We start from the raw sequence: 27,500 nt of genomic DNA, 5'->3' as shown, positions 1-27,500 counted from the left end.
TGTTTAACTTTAAAATTTTGGGCAAAATGTGTGGCATGCTGAGAAAACCACTGTCTGTTAAGAGGCAGGAGATGGAAATTTTGGGTCTTGCTGTTCAAGTACTGTTTGATTTTGAAAAATTGCTATTTGATTTTGAAAAAATTACTATTTGATTTTGAGCCTTAACTTTCCTCGGTTATTATTGATGACCTCTTGCCTTACAGTCTCTTAAACTCCAGACTGTTATTTTAGGGCATGAAAGGTGTTATTTTGTGAAGAACCTTAATTTTGTAGAACTTATAAGTTTTTATGTTGCTTTCAAACAAACATGGAACAGTAGTTTAGGCAATGTGGTGGCTGCTTAGTGCCTATTTGAACTAGCAGTGGAGTAGTAAGTGTGCTCTTGACAGCTGTCAGTGTCAGTGATTAGTGTAAAAGACTAGTGTACAAGAATGGCTCTCTGCCGGGCATGGTGGCGCACGCCTGTAATTCCAGCACTGGGGAGGCTGAGGCAGGAGGATTGCTGTGAGTTCAAGGCCAGCCAATAACAACAACAACCACCACCACCAATTCTCCACAAAAGAGTGGACTGAAGTTTGTAGTACAACTGAGACTCTCATACCAGAATACATTTTCTTTGCATACATGTTTTACATTGCAGTTTAAAACTCAGATCTGCTTTATGCAAGAGTTCCTAAATATGATCAATCACAATTATGTATTTTGACATTTTTCTGAATCAAAAAATTATGATAAAAAGCAGAGAAAAAAACAATAAAAGAATTGCCCAAAGCGTATTTTGTAGATGCTCACAACAAAGACTTAATAATCATGTGTGCACGCAGGGAGATACCGATGTCTTTAACAAGTGGAGACGGTTGATGGAAACTTGTGGTTGGAAAATTTTTCATTTTTTATTTTAGTTTTTGCAAAATGTTTCAGTTTGGAGAAGAAAGGTAATAACTTACACCAATAGAGATGTGTAACCAGAGCAAATGGTGTGCTGCCTCCCCCACCCCTTTCCTGTTGGCAGTAGGCCACTGTCCTTGAACTGAAAGATGGTAGAATAAGCAAACCATTATAACTCAAAACTGGGTGTATTAAAGAATGGCTCTGAGGACAAGATTTACTGTGTTTTGTTTCACTCAGTATTCTTGAGAATGTGTAAGAGAATTTCTTCTTGGCAGTAAAAGTGTTTGTGATTCTCTTCTGCATCCACGCTCTTCGAAAGGGGTCCCTTCCTCCCCAGAGAGCCGGTCAGAGTCCTCACCTCACTGCTCCCCACACACACCACACCGAGATGCTGTATGTGCACTTTGAATAAGGCCTCGGCTGCATCTCATGCTTAGAGTTTAATTTCTGGACTGCTGACTCACAGATTACATTTAAAAATAATTCTACAATCTGCAAATTTGCAGTTGTGTAGGACAGGATGAAGTTAGGGAAAACTTTTCAGTCAGCAAACTCAATTCATTTAATTTCCAGACGCAGGTAGTTTATTCTTTTCAAAACTACAGAAAAAGATTTGTCTTTTGGGGGTGAAGGGGGAGAATTTTGGCTGTAGACAGGATTCCTGTGTATCCCCAGGTGCTGCTTTTTGTATGTTACTGGATGTCATTTGATAACGGATCATTAAGGGATTTGTGCTTATAATCGATAGGGATAAAATCTGTGCATCAGGTTTGTGATGCGTTAAGAAGTGTTCCCTACTGGTTTTTGAAAGAATTTATGTAAAATTGATCTTTGTTCTTTTAAAGCGAATTTAGCAATGAAGCCATCCAAGTGTGGCATTTTTTTTGTGGGGAAGTTTTTAATTATGAATGTATATTTACAAATAGAAATCTATTTCATATTGTATTGGTTTTGATAATGTGTGTCTTCCAAGAAATTGGGGCATTTCATTCTAAGTTGTCAAATTTATTAGCATAAAATTGCTTGTAATACTCCATTATCATCCTTTTAATATCTGTGTGACTTGTATTCTTAAAATTACTTCATTCTTTAAAATTATAATTTGTGATTTCTTTTCCTTGATTAATTTAGCTCAGGCTTTATCAGTTTTCTAGAAACCAAGGTTCCAAAGTTTGTTTGACAGTCTGTATCTGTCCATCTTTTTGTTTAATTCATTTCCCCACTTAACCTTTTGGTTTCTTTGTTTCTTTTTCTTTCTTTCCTTTTTTTTAAAAAAAAGATTCTTGACTCAGAAGCTTAATTTTCCCTTTTTTCTTTTCTAATTAAGCATTTAGAGCTATAAGTTACCCATAAGGCTGTCAGCATTGATCTTGAAATTGTGATGTTTTCATTTTTTAATCAATCAGTTCAGATATTTCTAACCTCCTTGTGCGTTCTTCTTTTACCCCATGGCTAGTTAGAAGAAAATTCCTTGATAGTCACACATCTGAACACTTGGAGATTTTCCCAGAGTCTTGATTATTGATTTATAATTTAATCCTGTGGCCAGGAAACATGCACTCTGTTTTTTAACTTTTCAAAATTTATTGACACTTGTTTTATGGCCTAACATCTGCTTTATCTTGGTGGCTGTCCCGTGAGCACCCGAAACCCTTTTTGCTTTTAATTCTAGAGAGAAAAAGAGAGCTAAGTTGGATTGAGAACTAGATGCCATCGCTCCCCAGGTGGAGGCATGGTCGCCGTGGACTTTGCTTATTGTTTTCTGTACGGGGGACAGGGAGCCCTCCCTCTCCTGCAGGTTCACACGCAGCCACGGCAGTTTCTAAGAGATGGAAAGCGGGTTGCTTCATTGGCTCCTGCCTCAAATTGTAAATTGTCTCACATGCTTTGGGCGCCTCGAAATGATGGAAACCTGCTTTGTCCTCCTAACTAACATTCCATGTCCCAGCATTAGGTACTTGGGTGATACTGCATGCACTTGGGGGATGATGATTCCATAGGTGGAGGCGCTCAGGCTGCTTTGCTGTGAAAGGACGGTTTATCCAAAGTGTATTTTCCTGTGGAAACATGCTGCTGCCAGCCCTTCCTGTCTTAGAATTTGTACTGGGGTGAGGCCGGGGATGGAAACAGCCAGGTGTAGTTAGGGCACACGTTTTCTCAGCAAGGGGCTCTGCCAACTCAGTTCAGCCACCTGGCCACGTGAATTAAATTTTACTTTACAAGAATATTGGGACATAAGATTCAAGCTGCATGAGGTACATGTACCAACTACCCTCAGTGTACTCTTTAATGTTATAAACATGAACTAAAAATAATACCAATGAAAAATGGGAAGGGTCTAGATTCAGAGGGAGGGGAATGGGGAGGGAAAGGGGATACAAAGAATCAAAATGTGTTCAGCGCATGTACTGGTCCCCTAAGTTGAATGTAAATGTCCTGTACTCCAAGCATGTATGGATTAAAACAATATTGATAAACCGAGTTTCACGTATTTCTAGATGTTGAGATTTAAAAAAAACAAACTTTTCCATGTACTGGATTTTGGTAGACTTCAGATCCTGATGGATCATAATGTAACCCAAAATGGACAGTAACTTCAGTACTGATGGTTAGGTCAGGATAGAGCCCAAAGTCTTAACGAATTGCTCTTTAGTTCCAGTTCAGGGTGTAAAGTTTATGAGATTTCTCCAAGACACATGGCAGCCAGATAGTCCCTGGTTCAGGATGTGGTTTTTATCAGGAGATCTTTGCTCCTTTTCTCACCCTTTCAACTTCGCCCCTCCCTGTGGACCGGTGTCAGGTGCACGTGGCTTACAGCTGCAGCAGGCAAGGTGAGCTGTTCTGTGGCTATCACAGGGCTCCCTTTGAGATGAAGTTAATCTGCTGTACATGTGTAACTTCCTTGGGGCATTTTCTATGAAGTAGAATATTTTTGGGTACTTAGTTGTCAGATTGGTTTATTATAGCCAGCTCTGTTACCTTACATCAGATTACACTACTTAAACATGTTTAGCTTCCAAGTTACATGTAGGATGTGGCATGTAACCTCATAATGGCTCTTTTTAAGAATAGCTTCATACCTTTAAGAATGTAGACTGCTTCCACCATCTTAAGGACTTGGGCATAAAGGTGATTTGTGAGTTGTGGCTGGTGTGAAAACCAGGGTATTGCATTAAATATGGGAAGCTAAGAATTAATTTGCCATGTTCAATTTTGAACGTTTGATTGCTGCTTCTGGGAATGAGAAAGGAGAGATGGGTACAGAAATGATTGCATCCTGCAGGAGAACATAAGCAGTGCACTGTTTGCAGTGACCATCTAAATTGGGGATGCATGGATGTGGGTGACAGTGCGCCATGCTTACCGTGAGCTGGGCAGTAGCACTAGGATGATGGAACCGTGGCATTGGAAAGTAGAGAGGGCCTTGGAGTCGTGTGATTTCATCGCTCAGCTGTTAGGATGTATTTCAGGACTGAGGAGGAGTTCCCTTTTCTCCCCCTAGTGCCGCCACCTTGTTGCAGTCCGTGGCAGGATTCAAGACGTAGGATTAGCTGACGAATGTGACTATTTTTCTAATTATGAATATAGTCAGGAATGGTACTTAAGTGCCAGAATCTTTACACATTTTATTTGTTGCCTAGTGCACAAGTTTGTGAGGTACATTTGTATGTATTTGAAGCACTATGTAATTTTGTTAAATATTCAAGAGCCTAAATTTAGTGTTTCATTGTAAGTTTTATTATAAGTTCATAGCTTACTGAGGTACATGGAAAATAAAGTGCTTTCGCTGAGCGTTTTTCTGCCTACAGATCTGCTACACGTGCTCCTCAGTTTAGAAACACTCAGGCTCTTCTGAAATGGATTCGGTGTACTCGGTCATTGACCTGGAATGGATTCCAGGGGTCCTCATGGTCTCAGGGTGACATCCTTGAATATCTCAGATACAGCAGATATGAGACAGAGCCCCAGGGGTTGCTTGGCCCAGGAAACGCTAGTGAGAGGGGCTGAGGCTGGAGGGATTGGATGGAGGTGTGTGTGTGTTTGGGGGCTGCTTTGATGCAAACAGTAGGGAAGTGCACTTTCCGTTCTCAACCAGGAGTGTGTTTATAAGAAGACTAGGAAGATTTTATTTTGGCAGCAGGGCATAGGGTGGGAATGGAGACAGGAGAGGCCAGGAGAAAATCCTAAAGGCTTGGAAGTGCCTGTGAGTCACTGTGCATATAAACTGGGATCTTTTTATTCTCAGTATTAAAACGGTAATAACAGCAGCCTCTTCTGTGGCTGTGCTCAGACTTGCTGCAGCTGCGTGAATTTCAGGCCGTGTCCATGGCACAGGCTCTCTGTGCCTTGTGTTTCAGTGGCCGGGGGGCAGTACTGTCCTGTTGCCGTCCTAGCCAGGCTGGGAGGTGAGAAGATGCTGCAGGAGACCCCAGGGGTGCAGCTCTAGTCCCTGGGAACCCGCCTGTGCCTCCCGTTGTGCACCGGGGCCCATGACTGCTGTGGCCTGAGCTCTGGGCTGCAAGGGTACCACAGTGCCCGGGTGCAGCTCCTAGATCCCGCCCCGCCTGCCCGTCACACCTCACTGGTTGTCACAGGCAGAGCGGGACCCATTCTGTTCTGGGGGATCTGCAGAGAAGGGGAGAGCTGGCAGCACCCCAGGGCTCAGAGCTGCTTGGAGAGATCCCTGTGCAGGCCTGCACTCAGGGAGCAGGATCTACAGATGAATGCTGGCCTCTCCTAACAGCTTTTGTTCTGGAAATCATTAGCTGTTGCCCAGACCTGGGTATAAGAATAGTAGAGTGAGAGCTCGAGGGAATTGTGCAGCATCTGTTGATGGCTAAAACACATTTTAGCCACAAATCTGTGCAGTGGTAATTGATGACCTAGACAGAGCCTTCAAGCTAGCAGGAATCTTACCCAGATTTTTCCCAGTACTGGAAAGTGAATCCAAGATCTTTGTGCTGAGCTACATCCCCAGTCCTTTTTATTTATTTTATTTTGAGGCAGAGTCTCATTGAGTTTCTGAGTTGTCCAGGCTGGTTTGAACTTGTGATCCTCTTGCTTCAGCCTCCCAGGGTTCTGGGATTACAGGGTGCACCACCCTGCTCAGCCAGTCTGGAGATATTCATGCTTCCATACTACTTTTGAATACCAGTGTACTTATGCAAGACAGTAAACTAGTCCCTGTCAAGGAAATACTGTGTGAGGTGTAGTAGAGAACGTGCCTAGTTTTGAAGTAGCTTTTGTGGCTTGTGTGCATCTGAGAGTCAGTCCAAGCCTGGTTGCCTCTTGTCAGTGAGTGGGTCTGGGATGGCCAGTGGTCAGCTGGTTACTAACAGTGCTTCTCTGACCCTTTAAAATAGACTGACACTGCACATGTGTGTCCCGGAGGACTTCACAGTGTATCCTACTGCACACTTGAGGAAGGTAAAGACCTTGTGAAAATCGTGGTTTTTGCGCAGTGACTGAATGTCACGAGCTCTTTGAGAAGCTCTGGAGGTTTTGGTTCATGTCATCCTTTTAACAACTGTGAGCCGAGAGTCCCTCATGTTTCTCAGATGGGGAACCCGAGGCAGAGAGGTGCAGTGCTTCCTTCTGGCTAGCTGGAGGTTTGCTTTCAGGGTCGGGCTCTCACGTGCTGGACAAGGCGATGCACCCTTTCCTGTCCTGGCCGGTGGAGGCCTAGTAAGTAGCTCATGAAGTGGATTCTAGAAGCACCGCGGTTCCTGATTCTCGGGCCTGTGCCCACAGCCTGCCCTCAACCCTTGGACAGACTGTGATGTTCAGGGGTTCGCAGAGGAGGTACTTCAGGGTTAGGTCTCCTTAAAACCTTATTTCAAGCCAGGCGTGGTGGCTTACACCTGCGATCCCAGCCCTTGGGAAGTTAGGGCAGGAGGGTCACAAGTTGGAGACCGGCAAGATTCTAACTCAAAAGAACTAAGACCAGTCTAACAACATCCACGTAAAACAAAAGGCAAATGCGGGGCCGGGGGTGCAGCTCCGCAGAGGAGGGCTCCCCAGCAGGCACGAGGCCCTGGGTTTTTATCCTCAGCACCACCGAAAAAACCAAAGACCAAAACAGGCTGTGGGCTTGGACCCCGGACCCCAGCCCCCAGCCCCGGGACAAAGCCGAACACCCCAATACTGGCTGTGTGAGAAGGAGCCAGCGGAAGCTGCCTGCGGCCTGCGCAGAGCTGGTGCCTGCCAGCTGCAGAGCCCTCAGCTGCGCGCTGCTCCGCCGCCCTGCGCTGATTTCTTTGAGCCTCAAAAGAAGGCTAACTAGGGCAATACTGGAGCAACATTGGACTTGTCTCGTAGCCTCCTCGGGCTGGCTGTTTATTTTCTGATGAACTTGAGTTTATGCGCCTCTGAGATCAGATGCTTCCCACACTGGGCTGGACCTGGACGCCGCTTTTTTGGCCTCGAGGAGCTGGTTCCACTGCAGCACTCTGTGCTCTTGGTCGGAGCGCGCTCTCTGCTGGCGGCGCTGGGTTCCAGTAGTGGGGAGGGGCCCACGCGAAGGCCCTGCCTAGGGACCCGGAATTGGCAGGTGGCCCCTCTCAGTGCCGCGTTTCTGCCTTGTGGCCAGACCCACAGGCCATCTGCCTCCTCTACTGTGTCACTGGGATCAATACCCGAGCTTATTTCAAAGCACTTTGTACTAGGACGATGCAGAATTTATGAGGTGGTTGGGTTTCCCCCCAGGCTGGGAACTAGCCCTGGAAAATGGGAGGTTTAAAAGTTTTCTGACATGATAAAGCTGAGATTAATTAATAGGATCTGATTGATATTTAATATATTTTGGTTTTTAAAACATTGCTTGCAAGAATAAATAATCCAAACTGAAAGATGCAGATGGCCTTATTGGAGACAGACACTGACTCTAAAATCCGTGGAGTCAGTTACAGAAATCAAAGATACTAGGTTCCTCTAAGAGCATAAAAGCAACCAGAAAGGTGCATAGCGAGCGTTCCAGGTGTGTGTGTATGTGTGTGTGTGTGTGTCCAGCTGGCACTGAGGATTTCTCTCTTAGGTATTACTGGGTACGTGTGCGTTGACAGCTCCCTGTACCCCCTCAAGGTAATATATATAGTTGGTAAATGGGAATATTAAACATCCTGCCCTCAGCAAGCATTTGTACAGAAGATTCTGTGTCTTGGAAGTTTCTAGAAGGGATTAAGAATCCTTGCCAGGGTGGGGGTGTAGCTCAGTGGATTGCTTGATTGGTGTGTTCGATCCCTCAGTACTGGAAAAAAAACCCTAAAAAATGCTTTGTGATTTTTCCATGTGCAAGACGTGAGCCACAGGAAGCGAAATGTTTCTGAGGCCGAGGCTGAAGCTGTTTTCAGAGTGTGGACCAAGTATGAGACAAGGCGCCCACTGAGCGGCTTGAGGGACTGAATGTGGGGGTCCCGGGGAGCAGTGGCCGTGCTTGGCCGAGGGAGGGGCCCAAACAACCTGAAACAATTAAAAGCCAAGACTGAGATTCTTCCAAAAATATCCGTGTTCATTTGGGAAAATCGGAGGATTGCGGTGGGCTCCCACGTGCCGGACTAATTGTGGGCGTGTTGGGGGGGCCAGGGAAGTTTTAGTTCATAGCCGAGGAAGATCACACGGACCCTTGGAAACAGCAGTCCTGGCGCTGCAGTTGATATTGAGAGAGGCTCCTGGGGCCGCATGGCAGATGGGGGCTCAGGTTGTGCCTGAAGCGCTGTGTGTGGATGCGCAGTGGCCTCGGGTCTTTTTTGGTAGCTGCATCAGGTAATCATGCACACCAACCCGTGCTTCGTAGCTTCTTGGCTTTATATACATTTTTTGCGTAGGGTTGACACAAGTGACTCCATTTTGCTGGGTGTGGCAGTGTAGGCCTGTAATCCCAGCACTCTGGAGGCTGAAGCAGGAGGATCAGTTCGAGCTCGGGGCCAGCCTGGGCTACGTAGTAGGACCCTGTCTCAAACAAAACAAAAAACTAAGTGACTCAGTTTTGATTTTGAGAGGTTTCACATTTCTTTCATTTTTTTTTTTTTTTATGGCTGTAGTTAATACAGTGACCCTGTGCCTTAGCACTGAGCTAGTTTGCTAAAACTTGGAGTAGGCAAACTATGATTGTGATTGGAAATTTTAAGGGTGAACAATAGGACGGCTGTGGGTGAAGGCTTATTACTGTTCAAAAAACATTCAAGTCATCCTTTTTCTCGTCTTAGCATATATTTGTAATTTAGTATATGCTTGATTGCATATGATAATTATTCAATAGAATTGAAGATATTAGCATAACTTCCAAATCCATTTTCCCCCATATAACTCAGGTTAGCAGTGATGCTTAATGCTCGAGTTGTATCTTCTGCTAGGTACCCGAGTCTGTGCTCTTGTTAGAGGTCTTGATCTTTTTCTCTTTCTTTGTCATCGTGAGAGAAGGCTGGGACTCCGGCCACTCCAGGGGAGGCTTGCACAGCAGAGCGGCAGAATGCTGGGCCTTGCTCCTGGGCACCCAGCAAGGAGGTGGCACTGGGACCCTTAGCTTGTCTCTCGCCGAGGCTAAGCCTCCTCCTGGGGACCGAGGAGCACTTGCTGTCTCTGTGGCACACACAGCCTTCTCCTCTTGGTCCACTCACAGCTCCCACCTGCCCGGTTCCCTGGCCTGGAGAAAGGGTCGGGTTCCTTCGCCTCCTCGCTGCTGAGGGCTCAGAGTTCCTGAGGTGTTGTCTTTATTGTTTCTCTGCGTTTCACACGGTGTACTTTACACCCTGTTCTTTCTCGAGGGTCATTCCTTTCAAAGACAGGATGGAGGCTTAGGAAAAAAATAATTTAATTTGAAGATCAGAGTGCTTCCATTTTTAGCATGCACTCTCCTCTGGAATTGATTGTTTTGTTTTTGTTTGCCCTGGGACTTTGTAAAGTGTGTGCCATTGCCAGAGATTTATGTATAATCACAGCAGTCTGGCCTCAGTATCCTGCTCTTTAGGTAAGCTCTGCAAAGCGCTTTGTCTTTATTTTTGGTGCTGGGAGGGAACCCAAGGCTTCCTACACGCTGGGCTGAGCCACACCCCCCAGCCTTCAGGGGCACATTTGGTGTGGTAATCAGAGTTCAAGATATGCCTGTTGCCTTTTTGGTATAAAATAGCACAAATTTCTATCAAGTAGTGCCTCACTAGCCTGAAAAGTATTTTCTTTTACTTTGTCATAACATTGTGGCTTTTTTTCTTTGAGACCAGGTCTATGTATTCAGGCTGGCCTTGAACTCACTCTGAAGCCCAGGCTGGCCTCAAATTTGAGGTGATCCTTCTGCCTCAGCCTCTGGGATCTGGAGGGCTTTAATTGAGAGCCCTTAAACACAAACTGTTTTATTTAGCTTGTAGTGGATTTAACTTTACTAATTTGGAAATGTTTTCGTGACTTCAGTGATAGGCAGTCTTTGTACAAGGTGGCATTATTTCCAAGGAAAAGTTTTTCACAGTAAGGAAAGGTAGAACTAACAATAAAAAAAAAGGTCACTTACTGCACTGAATTTATTTATGTAGGGGAGACGTTGCCTCCAGTATACCTCGCACCGTGGCTCGCTGTGCACAACCTAACGAGGCGAGCAGGGCAGGCCACGGGGAACACGCCAGAGGCCTTGCCCTTGCGTCATTTGCACCCCGGGTTCTCGGCAGGAATGGGCTGGTATTACGCTTCACCTAATGCAGATTCACTGATTTCGTGGTGCGTAGGTCAGAAGCGTAGCACCGTTCCTCAGCCGTGAGGTGGACGTAAAGTCAGTGTGTCCGTGGGCCAGAGCTGACTGGGTTGTGGGGTGGAGCGGGAGGCTGGGCCGAGGTCGGCACGTGCCGCAGGGCTCACGGGGAAGGGGCACAGTGGGAGCCGATTTGTGGCCCCAGTTGTCAGGCGGGCTTTTCGTTTGTTTCCCTTGTCTAGTCTTTTGGGCTGCTGCTTGTTTAGTCTTCGGAGGGACCGGAAGCCTTGCTGCAGGACACTAAGGGAATGTTTTAAGGAAATGGTAAACAAATTGGAGGGAGGAGAGCTCTAACCTGAAAGATTTAAATCCCCCCCCCCCCAAAAAAAAAGAAAAACAGGAAAGCAGGTGGATGCAACCCCACAGTAATCAGTTCTAAAACTTTTAGAACTTAGCCTGGATTTCAGATTACTTGAAATGTTTCTTTCTTTTCAGAACATGCATTTTGGGCTCACACTTGCTGCGTCCTTTGTTTGCTTAGAACAACTGTGACCCTGGGCGATGGCCCTGTCTGCTCCGTGGGGACTTAGGTGCTGTCCCCGAGGGGCAGGGGAGACAGCGGGTGCCATGAAGGCACAGGTGCGGAAGGTGGTCCCTGTCCAGGCTGCTCCGGCATGCCGTGGCTGTTTGACCACCTCCCCTTTGTCCTGCGATTCCCCCTGATGGAAATGAAATGATAATTCCTTCAAGAAGTGTTCTTGGTCTCCAGTGTTTTCCAAATTTTTCCAATTCCTAAGCCACGTGGTTGCGTTTAAGTTCTATGCTTGGGTACTGCTCGTGAGCTTTCCACATACCCATGGCTCGCCTCCCCAAATTGATTTTGAATCTTGGAGAACAGGAGCGCCACCTCAGGCTTGATTCTACTTCTTTTATTCAAAAATACAATTAATGCCTTTCAGATTGTGCGTGTGCGTGTGCATGTGCATGTGCCGGGGGGTTGAACCCAGAGTGCTGTATATGCCAGGCACATGTTCTACCACTGATCTGTGCCCCAGCCCCAAGACTGTGGAGGACTCGCTGGACAGGGTATGTGGGTCTCCACGGTAGCAGTGTCAGGTGCCAGGAGCCTCCATGCAGCTGCTCTTCTTGGTGGCACCTGCACCCTGGGTGGGTGGCACACAGTGTGGTCCTGATGCCACTGCCGGATCTCAGGCTTGGCAGCTGGTTCCGTGGATGGTACCTGCCTATACTGCTTAGCACTCTGCTGTGGTGAGGATGCATGTTTATAAATGCACGCTTAACAAGAATGCTGTAGGGAAAATTAGGGTAGCTCTAATTTTGTTTTTTGCGGTACCGGGGATTGAACTCAGGACCTTGCACTTGCAAAGCAGGTGGCGGCACCACTGAGGTAAATCCCCGGCCAGTGTAGCTGTAATTTTGTAGCATGAGTTGTTTTCAGCCTCAAATTGTGTGCTGGTAGGAATGATTGTCTTATTTATGCTTGGAAAAAAAGGTGGCTGCCTGGAGTGTTTGATTTTCCGGACGGAGCATCCGAGACTGGCAGAGCAGTGAGAGGAGCTCAGAGATAGCCCGGCCCCTCATTTTCACATAGGAGCCCTTGGTGCCCAAGGGCGGGAGTGACTGGGGCAGTGTCAGGCCGTGCATCATGCAGAGTCATTTTATTGCCTTTTTGTGGCCACTGATACCCAGGACTGCCACCCATGAGATGCCCTTGTCATCAGAGCCCGACTTTCTTGTTGCAGTCTCTCCAACCTGATGCTTGCAAAGCCTCCGGAACTAGTTTCCCTCCTGTTTTGTCCCCTCCTCCGGCTGACAGTTTTATAGTTACAGTGTGTTTTATTGTTGTTTGAGGCAGTCTATTTTACTGATTGCTAGCTGAGTAATTCTCTTTTGCCTGAGTTCCCGTGGAGCTCATTTGTTTCTTTGCTTCCTTGTAGGATTATCAAAAACTTTACTAAGTATCCTAGGGAGGAGTGCATTGCACATTGGTTCTATTTGTGCTTTGTTTTCCTGTTTTTCTTTGTTAAAAAAATTTATATATTAATTGGTACATTTTAGGTAAACAATACGTTTACATTTATCACTGGGTGCTTGTACCTGTACATGATGGATCTTGGTTCTTATTTTTTCCCCATTCCCTGTGTGCCCTTCACCCCCTCCACCCTTCCCTATTTACATAAACTTTGTTTCCATTTTTTTTTTCTTTCTCATAGTTTTTCCTTTCCCTTCTTCCCTTTCCCCTCCCCCTCCAGCCACCCTTATGCCTTTGGACCTTTTCTTCCTATTTCAAATTATCAGTTATTCATTTTAACCATTTTCATCCTTATTTACACTTTCAGTTTCTCACACTAGAGAAACTATGTGGTAGTTACACATGTGTGTCCTATGTATTTCACTTAAGAGGATGGCCTCAATGTGCATCCATTGTGCTTTCCATTTTTGGTTTGAGTGCTTAGAGTGTGGCTTAATATCTTTTTTTTCTTCTTGAGATACTATGTAGCATAAAACCTTACAAGGGTTGAAGGCATGGGTAATGAAACTTGAACTATCTCGTAAGGGTAAACTGTAGGAACATAGAACTAAGCTGTGTTGGCAGCCCTGGATTCAATCCGCAATACAGGAGGGAAGGAAGGGAGGCAGGGAGGGAGGCAGGGAGGGAGGCAGGGAGGGAGGAAGGAAGCCTTGTGTACATTTTGCAAGTTGTCTTGGAGCCCTTATTTGAAAATCCCTCCAGTGAAAATGGGTACCCCTGCTGGAAACAGACCAGACGGGACCAGAAGTGTGAGTCACGTTAGGATTTTTCAGGAAGACAATCTGCCAACAAATTTGGAATCGAACAGATTAGTAGGGAAATGTGCATTGATCTTTGGCCTCAGATAACCAGGGACAGGCCAGTGTGTATTTTGGGGCGCGAGGCTCTGTTCGAGACTCCCTGTCATTTCCTATGCTGGGGGGAGATTCCACGAGGAGGGGGGCATTCGTCGTGGCTGTCAGTCCGCATCGCACTCCCTGCCTGCCATACAGTGTGTGTTCGTGAGTTTTTGCTGAATACAAGAATAATGGTACGTGCAGCCTCATCAGGGCGAGAAGTCACACAGTGTGCGCACCTGCAAGGCGTAGGCTGTGGGAGTAGTGGGGAGATTTGGCACGGATAAGGGGGGCTTGGAGATGGATGTCACAGGGACGGGGGTGGAAGCCCGGCAGTGAACCGTGGTGCATGCGTGTGCAGATGCGGGTGCTTCCCGGGGCACCGACAGGCAGAGGGGCTGGCTTGAGCAGAGCCCTTGCGAGTGTGGGTGCTCACAGCAGACCCTAGTTGGTAGTGCTCTGCCCCAGCGGGACATCCTTCTCAAAGTGGGTGCGAGTTCCTTACCTGCAGAAGATGTCCTTGATGGTAATCGGGTTCCTGCCGTCCTCGGTCTTGGCAAACCTTTGAAGATACCATCACAGCTTCCTCCTTCCACAGGGAGGGAAGAGCCTGGCTCCCGGATCAGCAGTGCGGGCAAAGGGGCCCTGGCGTCTCCGCCCTGCCGAGCGCCTATGGTCTGAGGCCCGTCCGACAACCTGCCCGGTGCCCGCCTTGGGCTCACTGGGGCCAGGCGATGTGGTGCTGGAGGGCCCTGACCCGGCCCCCTCGCAGCCAGGGCTGCGCTGGAGTCCAGGGCCGGAGCCACACGGTGCAGCTGGGTGACAGTGTGCCCAGGCCTCCAAAGAGGACGCTACGGGTATGTGCGGAGCCCGCCCAGCCAGTCTTCTCTGCTAGTTTAGAGTCCAGTCATGTTTAGCGTTGCCAGCTGTAAGTTCTCACGTGTGCTCCAGCAGTTGGAGAGAATGTCTTTATGAAAAAATCTGGAGGTGGTTTTGGATTAAGTAATGTAAGGAGTGTTAGGGAGCTGCTTTAAGGCTGAGTTCTTGTTTAGACTTCAGAGCCATTTGGAATTTATCATATTTCAGCGAGATTTTCTTTACAGGTCAGAAGAATTCCTTTCCGCCTGCCTGTTGCTGTGTTGCTACTTAAGAATTAATTAGCAAGGGTATGTTTTCCTTTTGTTTGGCTGGAAGAGGATCTCCTGGGTTGGTTGTTTTGGATTATTTCTTTCATACAAATAAGAGACACATTCCACATTTTAGTTGGCTTTAAAACATGACACACAGTACAGGAGTTACTGCCTCAGCTGTCTGTGGACTGGGGTGCTGGCTCGGAGCGTGGGTCTCACCTTGACGGGGCCTGGAGCCTATTTTGTGTTTACCGACTGTTTTGCACAGCTTTGAGTTGGTTGGTGCCGGAGCATGGCTGGAATGAGTTGCTTCGTGTATCTGTTCATCTTTGATAGGTAACCGGGCATAGACTTAGCTTCCTTCCTCCTGCGAAGTTAGTCAGGTATGTTACCTGGTGCATGGTTTTGTTTTCATAGTTCTCCTTTTTCATTCTGGTTTTTTAAAACATCTTATAGTTTGGTTGATGCTTCAGTTTCTCCCTTCCACAGTCGTCCCCTTGACACACCTGCTGGATCTCTGGAAGGGGCGGCCTGGTCTTCCAGGTTGGAGTAATGTCTGAGTGTAATAAAGCGCGCAGGGCTTTACTCCCTGACCTCAGTTACACTCAGCCCGGCCAGGTCTCCCGATCCTTCAGCTCCATGTGTACTAAGTGGAGCCGGAAGTGTTTCCTTTGCAGGTTGCTCTGGCAATGGCCCTGTGTGAGGCAGGCAAAGTGCTTAGTAGCCAGCAGGGGTGGAGGAGTGGGCTGGGGTGGGAGCAGGCCCACCCAGCGGGTGCCTGCTTTCAGGGTGCTGTGGGCTGTAGAGCATTCAGGCAGAGGTGTGCTCTGTGCTGGTGTCTTCTACGCCCGGGCTCTGTTCTGGGGGCCTGGGCTCCAGTGTATCACATGCCCACTGCTTGTGGATCTCCTCGCTCCCCGAAGCTGCCAGCTTTCCAGCGCCAGCCCAAAGATGTCCATACTGAGCCCCCCACACTGTGTGCTGGCATTGTCCAGGGACGGAGGGGCAGACGGTTGGCCGAGGTGAGCTTGTGTCCTGACCCCCATTTTTCTGTGGCATGGGTATTTCTACCCCACTTAACCTCGGGTCTGCCTGGGGGTCCAGGCCCGTGAGGCTGGGGCCTCGATGTGCAGTCTGGGCTCCCCACTGTAAGAGAGAAGCATCTAGAGTCTTTGGTCTCCACATCTGAAGTGTGGTCCGAAAGCAGAGCATTTCCTTTGGCAGGTGGAGCAGATGCGTCTGTTGATTTAGTTCTGAGAAATGCTTGTGTGGAGTCTTTCCTTTGCCCACTAAGGGTGAGCATTTTCATTTTTTCTTTAGTCACAGTCTTTGTACAACACAGCGCTTTGTTCTTTGTTCTGTGGTAAAAAACCATGCTGCAGATGGTCCCCACCTTTGGGGGTCTTCTCCAGAGAAAGCACCACGCGTGTAGAAGAAAATGACCCTCGAGATGAGTCTGTGGTCTGAAGTACTTAGGGTCAGGCACAGCCTGCAGAGGGCGGTGTTTGAGCAGACTCAGAAATAGGTAGGCCTGGGCACTTTTGAGGTGTGGGGAGGAAGGGGATGCCCATGTGTGGAAGAGAGCGAGCAAAAACACGTGGGTGGATGGGCAAAACCACGAGGGGCACTTCATTCCCTGGCTCGGTGTTTACGGGGCAGTGGTTCTGTCTCAGGCATAGCCTGATCTGGGTGCTGGGTGTGTCAGGGACGTTGACACTTGCAGACCGAGGCTAGGCCAGGTGGCCCTGGGCCGGTGGGATGGACAGTGCGGTGGGGTTGAGGAGTCTTCCCTGGTGGCCTGGGAAGAGCGAGGCTAAGAATGTAGGAATTTGACCTTTAGGATGCAGTGAGTCACTGTGAATGACTCACCCTACAGGACAGCGACAGGATAAAAGGGAGTATTTGTGACTATTTCTGTGGTAGCAAGATACAGGACAGGATTGACAGGAGGGAGTCTGAGGACTGAAGACAGATGAGTTGGACCTCGGTTATGTTATTGAAAGCAAGAGATGAAGGAATAGAAAAGGAAGAAATGTGTTCATCAGCTAGAGGAGGATGACGTTTCTAAATTGTCCATGCATACTTACTATGGGAAGTCGGTAGCGACATGTGCCCACCCGTAGGAAGCATTTTCTTCAAACCCAAAATGCCATAGCTGGGCGGGAGGTGCATGCCTATGATCCCAGCCTCAGGAGGCTGAGAGGGGAGCAGCAGGAATTCAGGGCCAGCCAGGGGAGCATGCAGAAACCTCGAAAAGAAATACAAAGAGGGGTTGACGCCTTACGTAGAGCCCTGTGCATTTCGAGTTGCTGTTGTTCCTCCATTGATTGGATATGCTCCCTCTGTTTCTTGTTGTCGCCTCCATGGCTGGTTTCCTGTTCCGTGTAGTCATATATCACAATGTCTGATTTACCACGAACATCTTGATCATATATCTTTCCATGTATTTAATCACTGGGTCAGTAAAATGTATGGTACCATGTCCCCAGTGGGATGGGGTTGCAGCTGTCTGGTGGATCACTTGGCCAGTGATAGAACCCTAGGTTCAGTCCCCGGGATGGGGGAGCAAGTCTCCCTAGCCCCTCCTGCAATGCATGTGGCTGTTCAGTGCACAGGAGCGGATGTGTGAACAGTGGCTTCCGTGTTCTCATGGACCCTGGGTCATTAAATTTGATTATAGTAGTTGAGAGAATCCTGCTAAGTTCAACTGGGCCAAGTGGCCCCTGGCTGGGTGGCCCTGGGATATGAAGCCCCAGGAAAGAGCCAGGGTCCTCTGCTTCGAGCTTCCCACTTCCTGTCCTGCCCGCTGGGCGAGGCTCCACCTCCGTCAGTCCCAGAGTCACCACCCCTGCCCAGCTGTGCAACCTGTTCCCTGGATTCACTCTGTTTAAAGTATGTGGGATGATTTGTGTTTGCCTGGTTGCAGTCAGCATGCTGGATGTTAATTCGTGCGTGTGTACGCATGTGTATCTGATCATATACCCTGACCATTTCTCTCTAGACCGTATCTCCATATATGTGTGAGTATAAACTTATATACGAGAGGGAGAGACACGATCTTTTCATCATGAGCATTGCACTTCAACTACAACTACTTCAGAACATATGTGGCTCCTAAAAATAAGACTATCCCCTCAAGTATCTACACAACTATTATCAAAATTGAGAAAATGCAAAATGATCTCCTAGAATCATCTCATACTGAGTCCATATGAAGAATTTCCAGATTTTTGTTTTGTTTTGTTTTCCTTTTATAATCCCCAGGAAGTATTCATGCAGGACTTGAACCTTGAATTCGATCTAGAACTATCACTTCTAGAACTTCTGGAACCTCGCCACTTTGATCTAGAACTGTCCCCTGGCTATCTTGAAATCACTGACATTTAACCTTTTCATTTGAAAAATTTCAAATCTGTAGACAGAAAAATGAACCACTTGTATGCCCTTCACCTCGATTCAGTCACTAGTTGTTACCCTTGTCTGACAGCTGTTTCTTCCTGTCTGTAGAAAGCCATATTAAACAAACAAACAAACAAAAAAAGCCATATTAAATGAGAAAGGGCATACATGTGTCTGGATACTTAAGCATACATTTCCTCCAGACAAGGACTTTCCAGTTTTGCTTTTTCGTGGTACTGGAGATTCAACCCAGTGCCTTCAAACTGAGCCATGTTCCCAGTCCTTTTTAAATTATTTTTATTTCGAGACAGAGTCTTGCTAAGTTGTCCAGGTAGGACTTGAACTTGAGATTCTCCTCCCTCAGCCTCCTTCAGTGCTGGGATTACAGTTATGCTGTACTATGTCTGTCTTAAACCATAATGTTCTTCATATACCAGTACAATGGTCACATTTAGGAAATTCACCAGTTATGTGATTTTGTTTTCTTTCATTTTTGGGAGCGGGGTAAGTGGGGTCATTATTTTTTCTTTTCTTTTTTTTGATACTGGGGATCGAACTCGAGACCCTGCACTTGTGAGGCAGGCGAAGAAACCAGTGAGCTAAATCCCAGCCCTCTTTCCTTTTTTTAAACAGCACAACATTTTTTGGTACATTTTAGGCATACATAATGATAACACTCATCATAGGGAATCTGTGCCTGTGCATGATGGTATATCTTGCCCCTTTTTGTGTTTTTGATTTCTAATGTGACGGATTTCTTCATTTGTGATTTCTCAACAGCTTTTGTTCTCTTCAGAACAGGGTCTGCTGTGGGGCCTACATTGTACCTAGCTGTCAAAGTAGACTTCTTAATTTTTTAGTTAAAGATCAGGTTAGTTGTATTGTAAACAAAACTCACCTTCTGGATTTGTCTGATTGTTTCCCTGTGCTCACTGAGCTGGGTTCTCCTTTCTGCTGAGAAGCCCTGGCCTGATCCGGCTGCTGGCAGGCGAGGAGTGAGGAGCGGGGAATGCAGGATGCCAGCTTGTGGGGAGAGCTGGAACACGGGGAACAGGACTTGAGGACACACTGTCCCTCCTTAGCTGGTTCCCCAGGGCCGTCCTTTCCTTCATGGGAGGAGAATTTGCTGGAGGCCTTGGAGCAGCCCCTGGGGCTCGGCTTCCCAGTGGTGCCTGTGAGAAGTGGAGCTGAGGCTCCCGGGGTTGCAGGGCCTCTGCTCCGAAGACCTGGGCTCTCAACCGTCTCACAGGGCTGGGTGACACAACTCTGAGAAAGGCCGCCCTCGAGATGAACACCGAAGCCCCTCTGTGCTCGTCTGGGAGACACAGGGTAGGTGTGTGTTCACAGGAGCCGATTCTCGGGTGTCAGTGGTCAGTTCCGTCTGATGTAAGGAAGTCTGGGTAAAAGCTCTGAACCAGGCCTTCATGGGCTGCAGCAGGGCACTCGAAGACACAGTACGCCCTCCCCTGGTTCCTTCCCGGCGGGCGCTGTGGCCAGGAGGGTGGGCTGGTTTGAATGCAGCTGTCACCCGCCTGGAGATTTTGGCTCCGCGGAACCAGGCTGGAGCCTGAGCTTTGGTGTTTCGGGGTTCCTCGGGGATGCTGGCGCCAACTGGATCCCCACTTTCAGAACCTCTGCCTTACATCACGGGTGACATTAGCACATGTAATAGAGTATTTACACGACTGCCCAGACTTCTGTTCTGAAACATGTGCTTTCCTCTCCTCCTCCTGGTACACAGAGTGGCCGGGCCCAGCCCAGTGGCAGGGAGCTGCCTGCGGGTGTGAGGCCCTGGATTCTGTCCCCAGCATTGCAGAAAAACCACACCCAGACCCCAGCCGGAAGAGAGCCAGGGCCAGGGCGGCCAGAAAGGACAGCACCTGCCCCTGCCCCTCCCCTGCCAGCAGCTCCGCGCTCAGAGTCTCAGCGTTCTCAGGGGAGCGGGGCTGGTGAGCCTCACCCTGCCCGGGCTGCCTCCCGCCCGGACTGTGCCTTGGAAGCCGCAGGACAGTGCAGCTCCTTAAGGGCACGAGGCGGCCTTGTTCTTGCTTTGGCCCCGTGCTGAGCAGCTCTGCCAGGGGCCTCGCCCCCACATCCCCGCAGGGCGGGGCTCAGAGCTTGTGCTGGTTCCCATGGAGCCGGGGGGGGGGGTCGTGGTTCTGTGAGCTGGGACTGCGTCTCGTCTCCTCTCAGAGCGCCCCCGCGTGGAGGCGCCTTGCCCCGCAGACACCGGGTTTGTGGTCTCTCCGGCGTCTTGTGGGTGGCGGTGAGGTCAGTGTGCGTGCAGCCTGCACTTGCCTGGCATTGCTCACTCGCTCGTGGGGAGCCAGGCTCATGCTCTGTTGTTGAATATCAGCTAAGATATTTATTTTACGGCAATAAAATAGAACCTGGATCTTATGTTCGTGTAAAAAAATAGGCATTTTGGAGCCCATTTTGTGGTATGGTGTGTACATACCTGTAATCTCCGCAGTCGGGAGGCTGAGGCAGGGGGATTATAGAGAGTTCAAGGCCAGCCTAAAGTACATAGTGGGACCCTGTCTCAAAAAACAAAAACAAACACAAAAAAGGCATTTTTGAAATGGATCACGTGAATCACTGCCTTGACATCCCCGTGGTTTAGTCTTTAACAGCAAAAACTACTTTAGCTTGGATGTGGTGGCACAAGCCCATATTCTGGGCGGCTGAAGCAGGAGGATCCCAAGTCCAAGCCTAGCCCGAGCAACTTTGGTGAGACCTTGTCTCAAAGTAAAAAAAAAATTAAAAGGGTTGGGGTGGGGTATACAGCTATTGGTAAAAACCCTGGATTTAATCCACAGCACTGGCCCAAACAACGTAATTTTAGAGCACGTGTCTAAATCGGTTAGTATAGGAATCTAGAATGGAGTGCAGTATAATAGTGTGGGTTGTGGTCTTATATTGACTTTTAAGAATGAGTTTTTAAAAAAATCATACATAAAGGCCCATTCGTCTTGGTAAAGCGATTACCTTGTGGCTGCCGGGGTTGGTGGGTGTGGAGTTAAGCTGGGGCATTTTCCACACTTTCTCTTCAGTCCGTTTTCCAGCCTCAGTCGCACACACAGTGGCCTACTCCACCGCTCGGCCTGTCGGGAGAGTGCCCCTCCCACCTGACTGTTTTGCTACCTGCTGCCCCTTTGCCGTACAACTTACTTGTGCTGTTTCTTTGTGAATTTGTTTCCCATCATGAACTGCCTTAAGGTGGAAGGCTTAACCCTGTGAGGCGTGCGCATGCACACCCCCCCCACTTGCACACACATGACTCTTCCCCAAATGTTATGATCTTGATTAAATAATTGTATTGTTTTACTTGATTAAAACCTGCTTACAGCTACAGTGTGAATGATGCCTTAATTACTTTTTCTTTTACAAATTTTGCATTTCCCCTGCTGTGAAACGGGTTTTCCTTTTGTTGATCCTCTGAAATTTGCATCTGGCTCAGCCCTAGCCCTGCCTGATGTTACAGCGGTGGCTCGGAGTGGTTAGTGACCCTGCAGAGACCTAGAAACCCCGGGTGGCTGGCAGCCCCGCCCCCCCGCTGGACCAGCCCCTTTCTGCTTGGTTCCCGCTGCTGTCCTGCGCCGCTTCCACTGTCACCGCTGTCTGCTGTTTCCATGAGCCACGCTGTTCTCATGTGTGCTTCATTCCCCGATTTTGCTGAAGCACGGTATTTTCCTGAGAAAGGTACAAAGTGGGCAACATTTTTGGAGACACTGCATTTCCGAAACTACCTTTTTCCTCCCTTTGGACTTTCCTGGTGGTTGGGCAAGGCGTGCAGGTCCTGGCTGGGCACCGTTTCTCTTGGGGATTTTGCTGGCATGGGGGCATCATCGTTGGTGTCCAGCAGGGCTCCTAAGAAGCCCAAGCCTCAGGATTCCTTATCCCCCACTGTGGCGGGCGGGGCTTTGCTCTCCGGGAGGTTTCCTGTTTTTCCCCCTTTGTTTGTCTTCTGTATCGGAGGTGCCTTGGTGCATGATTGCAGGGTCTTCTAGGTGAACGTTTCGGTGTGTAGACTCATGCCGTTCGGGAAGATGAACTGTTCCCCAGTTTTCTGTATTACTCTTCAGCCGCTTGGCTTACTTGACTTGGTCTTCTACTTGTATTATTCTTCTTTAAATTTTCTGTCTTTTTTACTGGGAATCCAATCCAGGGGCACTCTACTGCTGATACAACCCCCCGCACCCCTCCCCCGCTCTCCCTTCTTCCTCCCTCTGCCCTGGGATGCAGTCATCTGCCCCAGGGGATCAGCATCTTCTCTTGAAGTCTCTGGTCCTTCCACATTGGGTTTCCTGCTTGTTTCGATCCTGTCTGCCCTCGAGGCTTTCTTCCACAGTCTGTGCCCTGGTTGTTGGCTGTGTTTGAGGTTGTAGCTGACCTACACGAAAAGCTTTGGGCTGGGCTAACGTCCTGGCCTGTTACACAACATACTTCCAGGATGGTGGAGACCCTGGAAAGTCTTCATCCTCTTGCCTTGCTGGCCTGAGCCCAGCAGCTGGCATCATGGGGACATTCAGCACAAGCACTCACTTGCTGCTCTGTCTTCTTGCTGCCGTACCCTGGTACCCTGTGCAGGGCTGGGAGATGCAGCGAGGTGCAGTGAGGACAGCTTTCCAGTCGCCCTGCCCTCCTCGTCTTGGCTCCTGTGCCCTCATGCCCGGTTCTCCCAGCCCAGGTCTTAGGGACTCTGCCAGGACAGCTTAGTACTTAGGGTTTCCCCACAGCCTCCTGCGGGGGGGGGGGGTCCCTTCTTCATGTGCTGAGTGTGCTACCCCTGGGCCATCTGCTCCCCAGCTTCTGAACAAGCACATGCGCACACACACACAGACACACTCACACATCACAGTTCCAGTGGTGTGCCAGGAGCAAATCTGAATAAATGTTCAATGCAATGCTTTCATCTTTCCCCTTTTGTCTTTCCTGTGCAGTTTTCCAGCATACCCGGACACTTCTTTATGCCTCCCAAGTTCTCCCGCCCTCCCCTCTTCTGGTCCATTCTGCCCCCTTTCCTACTCAGTCTCCACTATCTGAACTCACAAAGCCTTTGTGGGTCTAGTTTTCTCCTGACACAGTCTGTCCTTTTAAACCACCTGTTTATGTTGCATCTGATACCTTGGAATTTCTGTTTCAGGCACCAGTTGCTGCTTTACTGTCATTTAGTGCTTTTTGCAGAGAAACACTTTTGCTCCACATGGGTTTTCACTGATCTTCCGGTCTTACGTTTACATGTAGATTCCCATTAGAAAATGAGGCCGGCTGCTGCTCAGTGCACAGCTCAGACAGAAGCGGGCTGCAGTTTCTGGTTGTGGATACTTTTCTCCAGACACGCACAGGTATGCGATCCGAAGGGACAGTTCCTTACTCGGTCACGGCTCAGTGTGCGCGTTAACTGGCACAGTGCTTGGTGCTCCGTGCTCCGTGCTCCGTGCTCCCTGTAGAGCGAGACTCCTGGGAGGTGGCAGGGGTCAGCCTGGCACCCTGAATGGGACTGTGCCTCTTGCGAAATGGCCTTTGTTCCATTCTTGCTCAGTCTTAGAAGTGTTCATCCAGCCCCAGGCCAGGCCCCAGGCTGTGTTCTTTATCTGGAGAAGAAGCAGTGATTCTTTTGGGGTTTGGGCTCCAGACTCTGAGTTTGGGAGACTTTACCTTTGATAGCCGTTCCTTCTGCCACTGAGTGGGTAAACTTTCTCATTTGCCATGGATTTTTGGTTGTCATTAGATAAAAATACTGTTAGTATTTGTTTAGTTTACTTTTTAAGAAACAGTGTTGCTGTATTGTCCAGGCTGGCCCTAGACTCTTGGGCTCAAGCAATCCTCCTGCCTCAGCCTCCTGAGTAGCTGGCATTACAGACGTGTGCCACAGCACCTGGACTTATCAGTGTTTAAACCTTTATTTTAAATGAACATATCATAAATAAGACACTTGGGCTGTTTTTATGATAAAAATCCATTGTTATGTCATATTTATTTTTCTATTCCAGTGACCAGTGCAGTTATTGTAGAATTAGTGTCTTTTTTTTAATATAAAAAGTGGCATATTGCAACTTTTTTTTCCTTCACCTTTATGTTGTGTTTCTTTTACAGTTTCGGTTGACAGGACAGTGAAGATTTCTGTTATTATTCAGACTTTTTGACGCTAACTGCTGTACAATAGAGTCAGCTTTTCCCCTGTGATACTTGTCTCTTCCCTTGAAAATGCTGCAGGTCCTCTGATGACTGAGAATTGTGTCGCTGAAGTGGTCAGTTAAAATCTCCCGAGACTCCGGCCGCCTTGCTGGTTTTCGTCGTCTGGTGGGAGGAGGTGTTTTCGTGTGCCCTGCTGACACCTGATTTTCTGAGTGCAGTGGGCACTGTTGTGATTGCTGGTGACCCCAGTCAGGTTCCCTCAGCCCGATTCATAGAGCGACACATGTGATGTGGTCAGGGCCACTGGCGGAGTCGCGAGCAGTGTCCAGATCGCAGAAGCCTCGCTCGGGTGGAGGCGCCTCACAGACCCAGTCTTGGAAGAGGAGGGCATGAGGGTGCGTCCCTCGAGTGATCACAGACAGAGAGGGCCTTTGCGCTTAGCTAGGGGGAGGCCGCCGGAGACCAATGAGCCGAGGGGCAGTTTGGGGGTGTGGTGGGAGACAGCAGAGTAGAAGATTCTTTGAAACATTTTGCTGTTGGAGGATCAGGGAGTTTTGAGAGTAATACGTGTGTGGGGAGTTTGTAACTGTATTTTAACACCTGTGAAATAAAGCATTGAACAGCTCCCAAAGGCTCAGACTTGACACCTGACTGCTGTTCTGCTGGTAAAGATTTTCGGGCTGCGATAGTCAGAGGAGAGCTCTCGGAGAAGAGTCGCCCAAGAAGACCGGCCGGTGATGGATCGGGTGAGCCGGGCTGAGGCTGGTCTTGGAGCCAGTGCCCCGGGTTACAGCCCTGCCAGCTGAGGCAGCTGTCAGTGGGAGGGCAGAGAAGGACTGGGCAGCTGCAAGTTCTGGAGCTGCAGGTGTTTAGGTGGGCAATCATTAGTGGTCCTGGAAGTTATACCACGCTTGCAGATGCACTCTTGGGAGTGTGAGGGTCTGAGGAGCTCCCGAAGGGTTTCTGTAGGCCGCAGCCCACAGTCCTTCTGCTTCTGTGTTACCTAGAAATGTTTCAGACGGGAAATGTCAGTTCATGCTGCAGCTTGCTTGGTGGGCGGCATGGGCAGGACGTCACCGATCTAAGTGGCCGGGGAGGGACAGAGAGGGGACACGTGTGCCTGTTCACCCTGGGCACTGTGTCCTTCGTCTCCCATGGAAGTGAACGCCGTTTGGTAAGGAAGACAAGGACCAGGGAATGTTGTCTGTTGGGAGACCGTTCTTTGGCAGCTCAGTAAATCTGGAGAAGATGCACCCACAGGGCACTCACAGGGGTGTGTTCCCGAGGGCCCCCTGGGTGACGTTTGAATCGGGGAATTCGCATGCAGTCAGATGAACCCCACGGGTGAAGAAGAGGCCAAGGGTGGGTGGGGGAGGGGCAGACTCTGCTCTGCCTGAAGGTTTCCTATTACAGAGGTCCCGAGTCTCAGACTATTACACAGTCCGAGAGTGAAAGTGGAGACTGGGGTCCCCGCAGGGCAGGATCTGTGGCGATGTCTGATACTCTGCATGTTAGGCTCGGAGCTGCTTGCTCTGCTGGTTAAAAAGTGCCAGGATTGGTAATTCTGCACTTTCTGGGGAGAAGTGTTCCATTGTAGTGTCTCTGAGGCCTGCTTTCGCTAGAGACCTGCTTGGAGAGCATCTTAGGGACGAGGCGCTCCAGGATCTGCCCCCAGGGCCTTATTCTGAAGATCTGGGAGGAGTGTGTATCCCAGCTGTCATTAGTATTTTTGGGGGGTCTCCCCCTTTCCTCAAGAGCTGTACCAAACCCCTTCTTACCATGGGAAAGTTGGAGTGTCGACGGAACTTTGTGCCCGCAGGGAAGGTGGTAGCGCTGGCAGGATGCATTGCGCAGGGCATTCCCACTTCAGTGTAAATGAGAATGACTGTGGAAGTTCAGAAGCAACTGTATTCCTTCTTCAAATACTCTGAAAACAGAGCTTTATGGTTTTTTGCACACCATATAAAGGCATATAAAATTTAAATGAAGTTCCTTAACCATTGCAGTAATCACTGCACGTTGGGTATTTCTCAGATATTTTTATGTGTCTGTGCAATGTTGCCTTTATAAAAATGGATGCAGACCACACACGTGGTTCCACACCTGCTCTGTTTGTTCGCACTCCTGTCAACGGCCTCTGTCAGCGCTGTCTCAGACCTGTGTGTAAGAAGTGCTTTGGGCCACAAGAGTGGGCCACCTGCTTTCTGCACATTAGGAGATAGGAGTTTTCACATGTGCACCGCCTGCTGCTTGCTTGCTTAGAGTATTCCTGTGGACTGCATGGAGGGAATTAATGAGTAATGCCTGTATCGGATCGTGTGAAGCCTGATCTACTCAGGAGAAGGGAGTATTCCTTGTGCAGAGTCTCTTTGGGTTCTGCAGTTCCTGTCATAATAGTGTATCAGCATCCGAGCCGAGGGAAAGAGTACGAGAATCTCCTTCATAAAGGAAAGGAGCACCAAGCTTGGGGAGCCGCCGGAAGCTTTAATCAGTTGTACTGTTGTTGATGCAGTTGTTTCTTCTAATGTGCAGGAGGCTGTCATGCTTTAGCTCGTCGAGTTCCCCTTTGGTGATGTTAGCTTGTCATACTCACTACTTCCGTTCTCTTGTCTAGGACCCAAGCTACTGGATACAGGTGCACCGCCTGGAGCATGGGGACGGAGGGATCCTGGACCTGGACGACATCCTCTGTGACGTGGCGGATGACAAAGATAGAGTGAGTCCGCCGGGGCAGCTGCCCATGAAGCAAGGCCTGGGGGTGGGGGGTCAGACTGCTTTCCTTTCTGACCTGACCGCCCCCTCTAGTATGCTTTGTTTCATAAGCACCAAGAATCTTCACCCTCCGGAGCACCAGGATATAAGGATTTCCTTGAAACCTGGGAAGAGGTTTTGGAGTTTTTAAACTGCAATTTTAAAAGCTGCAATATTGCAAAATAGTTTTCTGTGGAATTTTCTCCTCTTTTCACCCAACATAATGTCTGCCTTGGTCCCGGGTCCCCCACAGGACGAAGACTTTGTGTCACTGTAGGATATTCGGGGCCCCAAGTTCTGGTCCCCGTCCTGGTGCCTGACCCTGGGAGCCGCCCTTCCTCCAGCAAACCCTGTGCAGTGTGGTCTGGAGGTTTTGCGTCGTGAGTCGTGAGCGTGCTTACCCCAGGCACATGTCACCTGTAGGCCCCATTCTCTGTCCTCCTGGAATGAGGAAGAGGAGGTGATGAGGAGTGACAAAGAGTCTCAGTATTTTAGGAATTTGCAGCCGGATGTTTGCGTGTGGAAGTCAGCAGGTTCTTTATTGCAGTGAGGCAGAGTCGTGGGCAGGAGCTATGTAGCCACACCTTTGCTTTCGTTCACCTTGAACTGAAACCACAGGGAGGCCC

The 27,500-nt window shown here is 48.8% G+C and overlaps 1 protein-coding gene across 21 annotated transcripts in view; it reads left to right on the top strand.

Annotated features, from left to right (window-relative positions):
* The window catches only part of Pard3 (par-3 family cell polarity regulator), a 605,457-nt gene that overhangs the window by 75,428 nt on the left and 502,529 nt on the right, over window positions 1-27,500 (top strand). For all 21 annotated transcript variants that reach the window (XR_015449461.1, XR_015449462.1, XM_087206780.1 and 18 more), the window contains exon 2: window positions 26,738-26,839. Coding sequence is in view for 18 of the 21 variants with exons in the window: in XM_087206780.1 (XP_087062906.1) it covers window positions 26,738-26,839 (102 nt within the window). In the remaining 3 variants the exon portion in view is untranslated. The remainder of the gene's footprint in view (window positions 1-26,737; window positions 26,840-27,500) is intronic.

The sequence above is a fragment of the Heterocephalus glaber genome, unplaced genomic scaffold (genome assembly GCF_053883595.1).
Source record: "Heterocephalus glaber isolate CG9 unplaced genomic scaffold, H.glaber_assembly_v1.0 deba00000738, whole genome shotgun sequence".
Taxonomy (NCBI): domain Eukaryota; kingdom Metazoa; phylum Chordata; class Mammalia; order Rodentia; family Bathyergidae; genus Heterocephalus; species Heterocephalus glaber.
Note: the sequence above shows the minus strand (reverse complement) of the source record. Positions and strands in the feature narration are given on the sequence as shown.